The sequence below is a fragment of the Lepidothrix coronata genome, unplaced genomic scaffold (genome assembly GCF_001604755.1).
Source record: "Lepidothrix coronata isolate B3197 unplaced genomic scaffold, Lepidothrix_coronata-1.0 Scaffold205, whole genome shotgun sequence".
In the NCBI taxonomy this organism is placed as follows: Eukaryota; Metazoa; Chordata; class Aves; order Passeriformes; family Pipridae; genus Lepidothrix; species Lepidothrix coronata.
Window position 1 is genome coordinate 1413633 of NW_016690385.1, and position 17034 is coordinate 1430666.

Sequence of the window (17034 nt, forward strand, 5' to 3'; positions counted from 1 at the left end):
TCACAGTTCTGGACTTTAAAGACACAATATCTTAATACAACAGTTACATAAATACGTATTTATATAAAATAAAAATGGCAATCATCAGACCTTTGAAGAGTGTGCATAATGTGAGCTTTCAGAGTCTCTGACACCCAGGAATCACTAATGAAATAAATACAATTCTGGCATTTCAATGCAAATTGATACTTAGCCAGTCTAATTTGCAGGGAGCAGGGGTGAAGGAATCAATCATCATTTCTGAAAATCCCTGTGCTTAGGAAGCCAAAAGCTGTCTAATGCCCAAAACATTCTTTGACTGAGTCCGTGGTTCAATTAATACAATTTACATCAAAATACAGACAAGGCAAAGCTTACAAAGTTGTGTGTAGTGAGCGGAACATGATCAAGGAAGTCCACTTGCAGCTCCTCTCCAATCAAGGAGGCAGCGTCCGTGTTCCAATCCAAACGCACCTTTTTTCTGAGGGAGAAAACAGAGAAAACAAAATTCCTTAGGAGATAAAAAGTTTGGCCTAACCAACAATCTGTGCTGTGTGAGTTTTCTTGAGTAAACTGAAAAATACAAAGCAAAGCACGGCCAGCCTCTTACAGGAGCTACATCCCTGTTGTCCCTCACTTCAAACATGGGGAGCAGCTTTGAATGCGCTGCGGGTCACCACTCTCTCTGCTCATTTTTGAACATTTAAGACATTTTACATATATGTTATTTGAAATAAGACACTTGGAAGTCTTAATGGAGTCACAGAAACACTCTTGCAAACAAAACATAAGGAATTACGAACGACAGACTCAGTGACATGAAAGTGCTTGGGCACTGAAGCTACTGGTGACCCCAGAACGCCCTGAGTTCCACAGAGAGGCAACCCCACAAATTCCTGCCTCGTGACTGAGGCTTCCAAGGAGCATTAAGCCCAAGCCTCACGAGGTGTGAAGTTAAGTGTACTAATGCCATGAGATACCTTCACTCCCTCAGCTTGTAAAACAATCATTTGGTATTTAATAGCAGCATCCCCAGTCCTACAAAAAAATAAGGAACATCTGAAGTGAGATTTAAAACCAAACATTGGAAAGTTGTATAGGAATCAGAGCCTCCAAACTGAGCACAAAGAGACATTCAGTTAAGCTGGCTAAGAATCATTAGCACTGAAGTTTCCCAATGCAGCAGTGAAATCCACCTCAAATATGGAGGCATCACTTATTCCAGAGCATGACAAAAGTCTCAGTGAGACCTTCCAAGCACTTGAGTGAACCCCTCCATTTTAAGTATTTTCAATATTTAGCTTTAAACCAAACTAAAATTGTTAATACCCTGGAAGCTGAAGGATTATCCCCAGGGGAGGGTAACGAAAGCACCACAGAAGAGTTCACAACCAAACTGTGCTTTCAAAAGAAACCAGCCACAGAGAAGAGCGTTATTGCTGCTATGCCAAACCCAAGATTTTCCTATTCTCTAGCTGAAAAGTTCTCCTCTTACCCTTTCGTTTCAGGAAGTCGAAAAACTGCACAGCATTCTGGCTGCAGCCCTCTCACTTTCAGTGCCTTCATCAGACAGTCGTGCAGGGTCATCCCATTTCGCACATTCACCTGTGACCAAAGGGAAACAAAGCCAACAAAACCTTTATCAGGGATTGCAGAATTTCTTTAAGCTTTTCCAGGAGTGGAAGGCCATCTTTTTTCTCATTTTCTTGAGAAATTCCAGTAAAACTGCACAGCTGTTTACTTTGGACAAACAGATAAGCAAAAATTACTTGTATGATGTAACCACAAAAGTGCTGTGCCTTCCAATTTAACTCGCTGCACATGAAGCCAACCTGCCAGGCCAGCACATCTGCTGCCACATCTCCACCTATTGTGTACTCCTGCAAAGGAAGTTTTGAAGCCATTTCATAAACTTCTTGGTTTCTTACAACTCCTAAGTTTCTATCAAACGGGATTTTATACAAGTAGGCAGCCCACAGAAGTAAATAAAAATGCAGGCAAACAGAGTTACGTGAAGTATAGGCAAAGGTTTAATTTAGATTTCAGGGAACTTTGTGTCAGACTATTTTTAGTACTCTCAGCTCCAAGAAACTGAACAGAAGCGCTCCCTCAAGAAGTTTCACTTCAGCTTTAACCACCACACTTGACTGTAGGCATACAAGTGAGGAAAACGGTGACAGGAAAGACTGTCCTACAGACATTGTTTGGGCCAGCCAACAACTGCTTTTTAACGTGATTTATGTAAGCAAAGGATGCAGCTTGTGCATATTGGAAAATTCCCAGCACTGAGGCAGAGGAATACAAGTTCTCAAACATACAGATACAGTGCTTTCAAAATATGTCCCCTAGAATGAACCAACTGGTAACACCCCGAGTCACAGCAAGACCCTTTGTGAAGCCTGGCATTCCTGGAGCCAGACACACATCTCAGTGTCAGCAGTGGGGACAGGACACTCCTGGGATAAAGGCAGCCCAAGACTCACCACGGTGCGCTGCTTGTTGGGCAGGAACACGCGGATGGTGTTGCTGGTTTTAGAAGTGTCGGATATTTTGCCATCGTCAGAGGCTCGGCGCTGGTACCCAAACTGCTGCACAATGGTGGGGGAAATACAGTTGGGGCCATCAAACACAGAATCCTTGAGTCCAAACCCATTGCTGATAGTCTTCCAAGCTCCCTGAATGTGCTCCATGGGTGCGGTCTAGGGAAGAAAAATTGGGAGAGTCAGGGAAAACGACAACGTCCTTTGCTATGCCGTGGTACTTCCGGTTCCCGAGACAGCAAACCTCAGCTCTTTGGAAAGCATCAGAAAACTGCAACAATATTTTTTCATTTTTTTTAATACTGTCACAACTCACATAGTATGGAAGAGCATAAAAAACATCTCAGCCCTCACACACACTATGCTCAGTTACATTTCAGCATAAATAATGGCTGAGAGAATTGGGACTGTTCAGCCTGGAGAAGGCTCTGGGAAGACCTCATTGTGGCCTTCTAGGACCTGAAGGAGCCTGCAGGGAAGATGAAGAGAAACCATTTACAAGGGTCTGGAGGGACAGGACAAGGGGGAATGGCTTCTAACTGCCAGAGGGCAGGGATAGATGGGATATTGGGAAGGAATTCATGACTGCAAGGGTGGGGAGGCCCTGGTACAGGTTGCCCAGAGAAGCTGTGGCTGCCCCTGGATCCCTGGAAGTGTCCAAGGCCAGGTTGGAGGGGCTTGGAGCAACCTGGGCTGGTGGAAGGTGTCCCTGCCCGTGGCAGGGGGTGGCACTGGATGGGCTTTAAGGTCCCTTCCAACCCAAACCATTCTGGGATTCTATAAACCTCTCCCAGTGCAAGGACACAACCAACCCCCTGCACACTCCCAAATCAGCACACAGTACATTTTTAGCACACACAAAGATAAAGGTGTCATGGTACATTTTTTTCCTCAGCCATCACAACTGCAATGCAGCTCAAACTCCAAATAATACTACAAAGGCATCTTATTCAAAACTAAGCAAAAACAAAGTCTGCCCTCCTTTCTAAACTTCCAAGTAGTCAGATTTATTACCAAACGTTGCAAAGTACAATTAAAAAATAATCACGGAAAAGGGGACAGTAATTTATTTCCTCCACAGAACTGCACCCCTCTACAAACACCTGTGAAAGCAATGCTGGAACTATGCAGTGTATCCACACACCTTTTCCCATGGTAGCAGCTTGCTTCCAAAGTCATTGCCAGTGGTTGCACACACCATCTACATTCCTGATCACCACTAGGAAAGGTGATCAGAAAGTTGTAGAAGAACTGCAGTCAGGACATGCCAAAATGAAGGTCTTCCAAGCAATCCTAATTCCATCCCCTCGTGGTGCAGGAAAGACTTAGCTGAAAGAGCTACAGTGTTTCCTGCAAACACTAACAACCTAATACAGCACCTAACACCCAACACTCCGCACTGAACACCCACCAGGAGCTATTCCAGCCTCTTTCCATGTGTGGTCCTGCACCTCTTTTATTGCAAATTATTTGAACCCTCCAACTCATGCTTATGTCAGAGAAAAGACAGTGGTGTTTGTTACAACCGAAGAGGTAAAACAGTGGAATTCTTGGATAAAAAAGATCTCCACTAGTGTCAAGTCCAGTCCACTTTGTGAGGCCCAGAAGGACAAACTGAATTTCAGAACGTCTTCCCTCACAGTACAACTCTGAAAAGCCTTAGCTGGATTTGCAGTCCTTAACACTGCTCCAGACCCATCCCCAGGTCTGCCCAGTAGCTGGAAAGGAAACAGAACACAAACTTCCAGAGAAGGGGTTGGTTTCTACAAAGCCCCCATCAGATGCAAACTCTGCAGCAGCAGAGCTCTGTGCCTGCCACCCTCACGGGGATCTTTAGGCCAGTTCCTGAACATCTCTTTCACTGACAAGGTGTACAATGACAGCAAACACGTCCTTGCCTTCCTCCAGCCATCCTTGTCACTCCTGCACCAACACCATCCACTGAGCAGGGTCAGTTGGGAAAAGGCTCAAAACCTTCAAATGGAAGTAATATTTAAAAGTCAACATCCAACTGAAATCTAACAGAATGCAGGCACTTGGAATTTTTTTAATTTTTAAATCTGTGGTACATAAATGACAACAGTCTTACATGTGATGTAAAGAGGGAACATTGAATAGCAAGATAGAGAGACATTCTGAAAAAAGGAGGGGAGATAAAATTGAGGAACACAACCAAGTTCACCACACATAAGCAACTGCAAGAACAACACCTCACAGCTCATACTGTTAGGCATCAGAAAGGTAAAAAAGGTATGTACAGTTACAACACCCATTCAATGCATATGGCAGCTAAAGGAGTAGCCAGTTAGATGGTAGCAATAAAACCTGAGTGGAGAGAAACTGCTAGGTAAGAGGGGAAAGGTAAAACCCAGACAGCTCATTCTCTTTCCTTTTCTTGACTTACTCCCCATGAAAACTTCTTTTTTTCACCTTTCCAGGTAACACATGCGACAAAATAAGAAGAGACAAAACTGGGAAGTTGAGATAAGGACTGGCAGGGCAGCCATCAAATCCTCCTTGTTGTCACTGCTGATGCAAGTTGACAACGCCCCAATGTTACAGCCTATTTAATATTTTGACATGCTGCCAACATTTCCTTAAAAATTCCTGAGAGAACAGGAAATAACAAGAAGTTCAAACTTGTGCTTTGACCAAAGGTAAGTTTGGTACCCAAGAAGGTACTTCCTTCTCCCAAACACAGAAGGCCCACCGCACACAGACACAGCCTGCTGAGGGGAGGAGAGGAGAACCAGCTCAGACCTGGAGCGCACACAAACCTGCACGTGGTGGAGAGTAAGGGAAAAGAAAGGGAAGTTTGCCAGATATTCATATGGGATAGACAGGGAATTTCTGATGGAGAGGTGCTAAACCTGCCCCTGGCACCCACAGGAAGGGGCCTGCACTTGGAAAGTGGAGCTGGATAGGAAACAGCACTGCCCAACTGTCCTGCTGCTGAGCTCCACAGCAGCTCAGGGATAACCTCCCAGGGGAAACAGGAGCTGCCAGGGCCTCTCCAGCACCTCTGCACTCTGCAGGAACAGCCTGGCTGAGCACACTGCAGTGCCCACAGTGCTCATGGGCGCTGCTCCAACCTTCTTCCAAATTATTAGCACGGTACAACAGAGACAGTCACAAAAGCTGCTTCTCAGGGAGTAATTCACACATGAATTACACCTTTCCCTGCCCTCTGGTAGAAAGCAAGCTTAAAGGTTATATGGATACAGACAAACCCATCCATTTGGAACAACAGTATACATGGGTGTGAGGTAAGAGAATTAGCACGGCCAGCTTTGAACAGACTAAAAAATAACATTTAATGACACAACAGAATATTGCACATTCACACACCATTTCTAGTTGGTTCACTGAACACTGAACCAAGCACAACTGCAGAACACAACAGTCTATGCCACAGGACACAGGTTTTAGTCCACCTTAACAGAGAATTCCTGGGCAGAGCACAGCTCACCTTTCAGAGCCCTGGAACCTGTGCCCTGGCATCAACTTGTCCATTTACTTTGGGTATTTTGCTCCAAGCAGTCATTGATTAAAGGCATTTTTACTGAAACTACATTCATTTACTCCAAATCCCCCAAGATGCACACCAGTGAAAAGTTGTGTGGTATGTTTTAGAGATAATTTCATTTAAAGGAGGAAAGATTTTACAATGATGCCTTTATAAATACATTATTCTTAGCTTGTCTATTCCAGAAAAACTATATTTCCTTCCTTTAAATGAGTTGCCAGCACGTTTCTGAAACATAATCATTACCAGATATTAATGTTTATGCCATGCTCAAATAATCCAATGCCAGTCGAATGCTTTCATGCATCTCTCTAAAAATTTTCCTTTAAAACTTTTCTTCCTGCAGCTCTTCACTATCACAACAATGACTTCAACCAGCCTGTCCACAACTGGAAACTGCAACTGCAGCATTCAAAGAGTATTTGAAGATATTGCAGCATGTGAGTCCTCTTGTAGATCCAGGACTGCAGGAAGCTGATACTGAGTAGTTTCATATTAAATGTTCAGTCTGAGGAGGAAAGTAATGTCATATATTCCTCCAAGTCCTACAGGAATACTGCACACTGTGACCAAGATAGCACTTTTCATTAGTGCTTTTTGTGTAATTACAGATCCTGATAATTAATTCTTTGAATAAGCATTAAAACCAAATGCACAGAAGGGCTACAGAATGTGCACATCTGACAGGAACAAATTCCTGGAGATCAGTCCCTCAACCCACTCAACATGCTCGTCACTCATCAAATTCAAAAGGTACTTTCAGTTACTTTAACATATTCCATGACTAGGAAAAAGTATTTAGTCTGAACTGTTAAAAATTTCAGTCTTCCTCCCTAAGAAATGCCAAAACTTGAAAGTTCACAGGCTACAGAGCTAAACTCCTCTCTTAGGTACCTTGCCCTTTCTTTTTATTCTGAAACGAACACCAAAAGCTTTTCCAAAAATGTAAGAACAGTTCCAACATACACACGTGCTGCCATTTTTATCCACACAATTAAGTCACACTCATGTTTAATGAAATACATCTACGAAGGCAAAACGTCACAGAACACAGCCCAGAATCCATTTAAAACTTAACATTTCTGTCAGTAAATATAAGCTTGGAAAGTTGCTTATAAGCCGTGTTCTCTGACACAAAAACATCACACACAAAAAGATAATACATTTAACTGTGGCCTTTTCTCCTCCCATATAGTAATTACTGACTGATTTAATATTGCTTGGGTGACCCATTGTCTGGGGAGAAAGAGAAACCCACACCAAACATCTATCATGATATATAGCAGGTGTTTTTTTTTTAAGTAGCTTTTTAGAGCAGTAGAAGATAAACATGGACACATTCCTATATTAATAAATAAAGCTGTGATCCATGTTAACATAAACGCAGGGCATGAGTTGGGATCAGTTTAACAACCCAAGCCCAACTGTCCTACATCTCCAAGGCTGGTGTTTTTCCCTTGTGTGTCCTTCATTTTAGGAGACGGATGCCAAAAAAGCAAACTCCTCCCTAGCACAACTGACAGAAATTAAAAATTAACAGGAGGAAATGTTAGTGTTCAGGAAAAAAATCATAAACTCAAAACAAGACAAAACCAACCAGTACAGAAACACATACAATTTCAGCCTCAGCTATTCTGATCTTGGAAGTATTTTTCTCATCTTTCTCTTTATTTCTCACAACCATTCCCCTCTTAGTCACTACTTACATGTTGCCAATGTAACTTTGAAGTATTTAAGGAAAAAATAACACTGGTTTTCCAACAATTGGGCTCTCTGGAAGGGAGGGCACAAGCAATACAACTCTCAGCCTGACATGCTTTCAGACTGATTGATTCGCAAGATTAATGTCTTTTTGTATGTAAAATAACTTTCAGAGTAGAACTCTGGCTAACAAGCAGAGCCCAAAGCAAACCTGGCTCTAGCAGGCTGTACTTTGGGCTCTGCCACCAAACTATCTGCACCTTTGGCCACCCCATGCCTGCTCTCTCTGTTGACTGTAACAACCCCAGGCTACTTTTTCCAAGCACTTTTCAGGAAGATCTGTTTGGTTTATCCTTTCCACACAAATTATTCCCATTTCAGTCACCCATTTCTTACCATGTGACATTTGTATGAAGGTCAAATGTGGAGCTCTGAGTTTCCCTACAAACCCTGAATTCCTGCTTTAGAGAAACAGGAGCTCTGAACACCCTTATCTAAAAGAGAGACAGAGAATCCAAATCCTTCCCTTTCCCAAGGCAAAAAAGCAATCCCAGGTAAAAAGAAAAATGCAACAGCTTTTTCCAAGCAATTAGACTGCTTTTAAACTGTAGTTAAGTACAGCTGCTGAGATCATGTATATTCACAAAGAAGTGTATAAAACTGCCACAGAAACACCTTTAAAAGGAAAAAGGAAGCAAGGAAAGTACACCAGTGTTGCGCAAGCATTTTGTAGAAGTTTTGCTAACAAAGCACCAGAACTCTATGTCAAAGAGTAAAACCTCTGCTTTTTCTTTATATAATATTTTGTAATTTTTTACCTAATGTGCCCTTAACATGAAAACTATTAACACTGAAGTGATACTTAAAACATCCTCCTTTATTAATTTCATAAACTCAAACACACTGCTAGAAACAAAAAGCATTCCGAGTACTGCTTTCTTAGATCTGATCTATCAGAATCACATTATATGACACTCTTAGACTTCTTGTTTCTTCACCATGTTAAATTCTTCCCACGGGAATCCTCCAAAGACAGATTTACAAAGACAGCCCTTTAAAGCACTGCAGAAGTGGGGCTCTGAGTGTTCTGTCTTTACACAGAGAAGACATTTTGGACAAGCATTTCTGGCCCCAAGTCTCTCCATCACCTGCACATACATTCTCGGCCCCATGCCATTTGCATTCTGACCTTGCTCATGCTCCAATTGTTTCAAGGCTGAAAGCCCCAAACTGCGTTTGCAGTCGCCTGGAACTCGTCCACTTTACAGCAAAGACGAAAAAGTTACTCAAAGGTCAGCAATCCAAATGCCCTTCCCACACGAGTTCTCAAGGACTGAACAAGGGACTGAGAACCCCAGCACAAAGAATTCCTGGCCTTGTGTAGAAAATGAGGCAACACTGGGGACACCAGCCCTGAGAACACACCAGTCCTTCCACAACCTCAGCTCCTCCTGGGAATCATTGAAGGGGGAGCTCCGGCCAGGGCAGAACTCAACAGTTCCCTGCATGTTAAATACCACTGCAAAACACAGCCAGTGCTAAGTGACCTGGACAGGCAGCAGAGGATGCAGTGATGCAGCTGGTTCAGGGCAGCTTTAAGCTGATGAATTTAGTTTATTAAATATGGGCTACGGGCCAGAACCAGCAGTGCTACATGGAGGTCAACACTGGGATTCCAAGAGCCTGGGCATGGAAACAATGTAGGGATGAGAGGAGAAGGCAGCAGAGGGGCAAGAACATCAAGAAAAGTTTGAAAAGGCCCTGAGATATCTTCCTGAGAAGATAAAACAGATCATTCCCTTATATTTTAAAATAAAGTGCACCAAGGAATAGCTGAATATATCTTTCTGCAATAGGAACTAAATTTAACGTGATACTAACTTGAGTATTTTAGCTACAAACTGCCTGGACAGTTCTAATAACTTTATTTTATTGGTTTGTATACACCTGATTTTGCAAAGAAACCTGCATAAAATGGCAAATAAAAACTGGATGTACCTAAAAATTAAAGACCGTATACAAGTAAACTTACTTAGACTATGTCAAATATTTACTAAATTACTATGTTCTGAAAGCCTCCAAAAAGAAACTATGCTCCATTTTAACTCCATCTTACATTATCTTACTAAATACATCCAAGAAATTACAACTCTGGTTTGGGTGGGCTTTTATTTATTTAACAAAGTGCCATAACAGACTTTTAGTTTCGTAGATAAGAGTTCTAAGATAATGCCACAGACATGATTTACATTAGGTCTGGATTATTCCCAATAGATCTGCAGTTGTGTGGAAAGGCAAATGCTGTTTGGAGAAGACAGGCAAATATCAAGATCTAAAGTTCTAAACTAAGGGCTCTTCCCCTGCAAAGAAAATATCCATGGAGACTGACTAAAGTAAGAGCTGAAGTTAAATATACACTTCTGATAAAGCAAACACTGAAACAACTGTAGGTACCATATCAATTTTGTGGTATTTTTCAAAAAAAAAAAACCAAAAAGGAAATTTTAGCTGCAGTGCAGGAATACATGCACAGAGCTTGGCTAAGTTTCCCTGCCCCCAAGAAAGGTCCAGGCACCTCAGAATAAATAATGGGGCAAGATAAGGAGGAAGGGAAAGAAAACAAGAGAAAGTTATTTATACCTTTAGTTTTCCTTTAAGTGAATGAAGTCCTATAACAAAAGGACGAAGCACATCATCTGTGGAAGGTAACACAAAAACAGAACATATTTACTATTTTCACAGACAAACTTATACACATGCACTACAGATCAAATTAATAACAAAAAAACTACTTTGTGAATTACATCAATGACAGTTAAATTATCATCCTTCTTATGTCAGAGTTCTCAGGGCCTTCCAGCCTTTCAGTGTTTTACACCACATTTCACTGCAAGGAGACACAATGTCCAAGGCCAGACTGCAGGACAACCAAAGGCCACCCAGTTCAACAGAATGCCATTCTCATTGAAGAACACTGTAAAGATCATTTACAACTCAAAACTAACCAAAGTAAAAATTAAGCTGAAAACTGTCTTATCACCCATCAATTCCTCATTCCCACAGAAACACCTTGCTGACTCACAAACGGGGACACCCCTTGGATACAAAGCAAACAAACAGCAGTGAGCAGCTGAGCCTCTGAAGGCTCTCTGGTGCACATAAGCACCACTGTGAGAGCAGTCCCAGCTTCCTCACATCTGCCTTTGGATGAAATCAAAGAAAGCACATGTAACAAAAAAATCAACAGATCTTATACTGTAGCTCACTTTTGGTTAGAAGAACCCTCCCTTCTGGATAGAGCAGATGGGAAAAAAATTAAAAAGAATAAAAACAAGCTGTACTGCTTTTACCCAAGACAGTAAACTCCCTAAGACTAACAAGAAAGCAGAAGAATGCTTTGGGACCTTCACCTTGAGCCACTTGGCCATCTAAAAATTAAAAACTACCTGCAGTCTGAACTGTGCATTTGTCTTGCTTACCACCTCTGCACCTCTCTCCAACATTTTGGAATGTGACACACAAAATATTGTGAATATGATTTCCACCCTGGAAAACCAGGGAGACTGCAGAGAAGGGAGGAAGGAATTCTGTCTTTTGCACACCAGAGGAAAAGCTGAAATCTTTAGTTGTAACTGAATACAAAAGAAGCAAATGAATCCAGTCAGTATGACAGATAATGGTGCATGAAAGAGAGGATAAAAAACTGATGGGGAAGGGTACAGAGTTTACAGAATGAGAAGACAAAGCATTTTTTATTGTAAAATCAGCCAGAAGAAAAAAGAATCTCATACACAAATCAAGAAGAGAAGGTACAGCATAAAACAAGTGTGATGGGCTAAAGAAGCAGCAGGTACAATGTTTTTACCTGCAACCAAAGCAATAGTCACGAGGGAGGAAAAATCACAGGTTTTTCTTGACAGATGAGACACACGACAAAAACAATCAGTAAGGACACCTGTTAACAGAACTGGCAACAAGGAGGGTTTAAGTGAAAGAGTTGTCAAAAACACCAGCTGTTACAGCAGATGTGAGATTCAATTAAACCTGAGATGGACAATTGTTCAGCAAAGACAATAGCAAAGCCAAGGGAGCAGAAATGACTCTGGTCTGGAGGAAGTTTGCCTACTTGCAGGATTTCCACCTGAGATGCACTGTGGAGCAGCAGGAGGAGCAAGGGAAGCAGGTGTCCTGGGAGGGGAATGCTGAACTCACACAGGTTATCGCTGATCCCACTCCGGGCTCAAACCATGGCTTCTGAAAAATTCTGCTACAAATACACACCTGAATAACAAATAACACCCCAGGCAGAACAAAAGCCTGGGGTTTGTGCTTCAGGGTTGCCGATCACTTTTGAACGAGATGCCGATGGTTTTAGAAAACACACCTAACAACACTGTATTTAATACATCTAACATCTGTATGTGATCCCTCTACAGCTGAGCCCACTGTTACACTGTTAGGGCACTCCTGCTGCTTCCTCCAGTTTTCACTACAGATAGTTTGGTAAATACACCACTTTGTCACTGGCAGTGCTGAAAGCCTATTCCCAGAAAAAAACACATTGATTTCCTATTGGGTGAAGGAATCATCAACTTAGAAATTTATCAAAATCAGACAGGCCTTTTAGAAGTTGTGACAAAAACCTCCTACTACACTTATTCCTGGGCTACACTGTTAATCCCCACCTTTAAAAACCACATTGCCTATTTAGAGTCTCCACATGAGAAACTGAGAAAGACTAAACAATCAATATACAAAGGAACACAAAATTTAAAAAAAAATTCCTCTGCCAGACATAAAATATGCAAACAAAAGTGAAAGAATCTCTTGCAGTCACAGTGGCAGTATTATTTATGGTGACGAAAGAAAAAATATGTTCAATGTAAGACAATTATAGGCTCAATCTGCCCAACAGTGTTATTGAAAATTTTCTTCAGAACATACAGCAGTTCTGTAAAACAAAATTATTGCAGGTACTGTCCTGTAATTCAACATCACAAGGGCAGATCTTACTGGAATAGGTAAAAATAGCACTAGTGAACATGCCAAAGTCTTTCCACTGCAGGGCCAGTGCTTAGATTGCAACATCAGCTGGCTCTCTTTTTGTAACCTCTTGATTGCCAGTGAACAAGTCACAGTCACTGCAAAGGTTTGAGAAAGCTCAGAGTGAGCGGTGCCCTGTCTCTGTGCCCAAATCCATCGGGGTATCCCTGCCGTGGGCACTGGTGCAGCAGTCACTGCCTGCCCAGTGCACACCTGCTCTGCAGCACCCAGCACACGGGGCTGATGGCACGGGGACATGCTTCAGTTTTGTCAAACGTCAGCGTGGAACTGAAGCCTTGCACACTCTGCTGCCTCTTCTGGCTGCAACACACTGGGAGCTACTCCCTGGAGTCCAAACATCCTCCAGAGATGGCCCAAACCCCAACTCCCCTGAGCGAGCACAGCTCAGCTCCGCAGGGGCTCCTTCCCAATACCCACAGCAGCTATCCCAGCAGGAACACCCCGAGCAGGGGCACAGCAGCAGCACTGCTGGTTCCCAGAGATCCCTGCCCCGCAGCCTGACTCCCACTGAGCCAGACTGTGCCATCAGGCCCAAGGACAGCAGGACCCTGCCCACCACTAGTCTGTGCCCGCTCAGCCCGGGCAGTGACTGACACAGCTTCCCAAAGCCACTGCACACTGAGACAGGGAGGGCAAAGCTAGGAAACAGCAGGGCATCACTCTGCTTGCACAGGTGCTCTGACACTCTTCTCCCTCATCTAAGAGGTCTTCAGACCCGAAAGTGCTGGAATAATCAAGAGATGTTTCTATTTGCACAGAATGGCCCCTGTACTGTTTGTCTCTATGAAGAACTATAGACAGGTCTCATGCAAATTCAAAAGTAGGAGAGTTGAGACGCTTTTGCCATATTTAATGCATGAGTTTTACAACACAGGTTTTACAAAAAAAAAACCCAAATACATTAAATTACAACAGAAATGCGTGAGAATATTTTCCTAATAAATAAATTAATAAACTAAAAATATTTTAATGGGGTTACACAGTAGATTACATCTGAAGGAATTCAAATTCTATCAGAAATTATTGAAATGAAGAAAATATTAACCCAACAGTAACCTTGGAATTAACAACTGCTAGATAAATTCTGAACTTCAGGAATAAAAAAAAAAAAAAGTTTTTTTTTAGAATGTGAAGCTGGGGTTATATCCTATGTACCAAATATGATCAACTTTCATAGAAACTTAGCACACTTTCTATACCAAAGCTTAAAAACCACCAAATTGCTATGTATCAAAATACACCTTTTGAACTGAAAGCTTGAGAGGTGATTGCAGGTTCTCTCAGCTTCACATTAAGTGGAATAAAAATCCATCTTTTTCTTCTACGAGAAACTTTTTAACTATGGTACTTTCTATGAAAATCCCTTGGAAATAATGTAACTAGCATTTCTGGGGGAACAATAAATTAGGAATTTTTTTTAAATTAAAATATGATTAATCAGTGTTTTTTCTTCTGAGCAACATTTCCACCACTGAAGCTTCCAATCTAATGGTCCTCCCTACATTTGCTGTATTATCTTGCAAGACTGTCCCTCTGTATTCGTACATTTGTGTAAAAATTCCGTGCAAACCAAAGGGAGTACCTGCACCTTCACCTGTCTCATTACACTCCTTCAGTTTCACCAAGAAACTCTTATGTAAAATCCCACACATAGTTTATTCTACACAAGCAAGTGAATAAAGAGAGAGCAGTGCCTTTTGTAGTGTGCTAATAAACTGAAAAGACCACTGGAAAATACTGAAAGTATGACTAGACTTTGAGCAAACACTCTGAAATGATTGAGAATAGAACAAGAAAGCAGAATATCCAAAAACTGGCACCAGTTACTGACAGAGCTGACAGGGACATACACTGGAATCAATGACTGGCAAAATAAAAGACATTACAGAAAAGGGAACATTAGTCATGTTAAAAGTTTTTCAATCTATACAATCATAGAATATCCTGGGCTGGAAGGAACTTACACCTTAAATGCTTTCCCATTATCTGAAGGCATTAGAGACATCTTTCTTCTAGCTGTGCACTACCCTGCATCTCCCTCCTGCTGATCCCTCAGCTCGAGGCTCCTAAAACCCCTGCTTTCAAAACTCCAGCTTGGTCTGTAGGGAAAAAAAAAATGTATGTAACAGAAAACTCTAATGGGGGCTCTGAGCCATTTTTTAAAGGCTGAAGCCCTGAGCCAGCTTTGATTAATCTGGTTAACCCCACGCCACACCCAGCTGGAGTTACTGAAGCAATCTCCCTCTGCCTGGGAACTAAAAATACACCAAGGGCTGCACTGCTCTGCCCCGATCCTACGTGTTTCCATCGGAATGCCCCAGGAATGACCGCCCTCTTGGCAGCTGTTTGTCACAACTGAAGCACTGGGGGGTCAGACCAAGAGCAGGTATGCAGCGTATATGCAGTGAACGCTGAACGTGAAGGGAACAATGGAAGAGAGAGGGAGAACAGGCCCGCAATCACCGCGGCATCGGCAGAGCCGCAGCACGGCACCGGGCACCCAACCTGAGCACCCACAGCGGGAAAGGGGCTCCAGCAGGGAGGGGCAGAGCCAGGGCCCGCCTGCACACCCCAGACAGCAGAGAGAGCACACACTGACACACTCACACAGGCACACACTGCTGCGAGGCAACTCCAGAACTGCTCTGCCTGAAGTCAGAGGCACTGAGCTGTGATTTAACTGTGCTCTGTTCCCTTCTGCACTCAGGACACATTTAGAGTGTGCACAGCAGAGAGGCATGGCAGGCACGGAGAGGGAAGGCAGGCACGGAGAGGGGCAGGGTAGACACAGAGAGGCAGGGCAGGCACGGAGAGGGAAGGCAGGCACGGAGAGGCAGGGCAGGCACGGAGAGGGAAGGCAGGCACGGAGAGAGGCAGGGCAGGCACGGAGAGAGGCAGGGCAGGCACAGAGAGGCAGGGCAGGCACGGAGAGAGGCAGGGCAGGTACGGAGAGGGGCAGGGCAGGCACGGAGAGAGGCAGGGCAGGCACGGAGAGGGGCAGGGCAGGCACGGAGAGGGGCAGGGCAGGCACGGAGAGGGGCAGGGCAGGCACGGAGAGACAGGGCAGGCACAGCTGCACCTGCAAACAAACCCACCGCGCTGGCTCTGCACAAATCCAGCTTCTGCACGATAAAATTTTACCTCTAGAAAGGTTGGCATCCCCCATAAGCAAGCAAAACCCACTGCAAAATACACAATTCAATCATATGGACTGTGTCACTTAAAACCCTGAAAAAAATATACTTGCTTATGTATGCATTCTACTTATTAATTGTCAGTTCTCATTCTTAGCTCTGAAGTCTACACTTTTCTCCTTTCCCAGTGCCTCAAGAACGGCGCTTTGTTTACCCTCATGTGCTGTTGCACTGCACCATTTTGGTACACAAGATGACCATATTCTATTAAACTGTAAAAGGTCAGTACACACTGCTGCAATAAAATCAACTTTGTGTAAAACAGATGACATTTATAGTACAAACACAATATTCAAGTCACTCAGGGAATAAACGTGCGCCAGCTGCTTTTCAAAGCAAAATCTTTGTTTACAAAAACCCAGTGCATGCAGCGAGAGCCAGCACAGCTCTGAGAATTATTCACAGAACTGGGGCCAAAACAGAGTTTCTTTCCAGAAAAAATAAGAACATCGCTAAGCATGGACTACCCATACAGAATAAGCTGTATCTGCTTCATGCTGTCTTAAAAGCCATGAGCTCACTGCTAAAACACCTTGTTAGTTTGTCATAGTTACCTGATTTCCCAGGATTGTATCAACTCCTCTTTCCCTTAATTTCTAGAGCTGACCAAGTGTTTCCACCACCTCATTCAACACACAGTGGGTGTATTTCAGATCAGAACATACTGAAGGGTTTTGCATAAGTAATTACACAAAATCAATCAAAATTGGTACAATGTAGATGTAAGCCTATCTGTTCACAAATTAAACTTATGTGAAACTTTCATGCTTAAATTACCAGTCTTGAAATTTGGCAAACCACAAGCTTCAACCTTGTTTTGAAGATTTTTTTGTTACTTCCCCAAGTAAAGGTAATTTTGACTTATGCAATTTGATGTTTCTTTGAGAAATAGAAGGCTGACTTCTGTTTCTCTTCACATACGTTACACATTTGTATAACGTGGGTGGTCCAGAAACTTGTTTCATACAAAACAATAATCCTTTTCCATCACTTGTTTCAAGCTGAATTTGTACAGAAGTTTTGGAAATCC

At 42.8% G+C, this 17034-nt stretch overlaps 1 protein-coding gene across 6 annotated transcripts in view; it reads right to left on the reverse strand.

Annotated features, from left to right (window-relative positions):
* Window positions 1–17034, reverse strand: part of RAF1 (Raf-1 proto-oncogene, serine/threonine kinase) — a 67379-nt gene that overhangs the window by 17868 nt on the left and 32477 nt on the right. For 3 of the 6 annotated variants that reach the window (XM_017832773.1, XM_017832771.1, XM_017832770.1), the window contains exons 2-5: window positions 10387–10442; window positions 2463–2678; window positions 1475–1584; window positions 358–460 (exon numbers count right to left, since the gene is read on the reverse strand). In XM_017832773.1, the coding sequence (XP_017688262.1) occupies window positions 358–460; window positions 1475–1584; window positions 2463–2669 (420 nt within the window). In that variant the 5' untranslated portion in view covers window positions 2670–2678; window positions 10387–10442. The remainder of the gene's footprint in view (window positions 1–357; window positions 461–1474; window positions 1585–2462; window positions 2679–10386; window positions 10443–17034) is intronic. The other 3 variants (XM_017832772.1, XM_017832776.1, XM_017832774.1) reach the window with 1 other exon arrangement.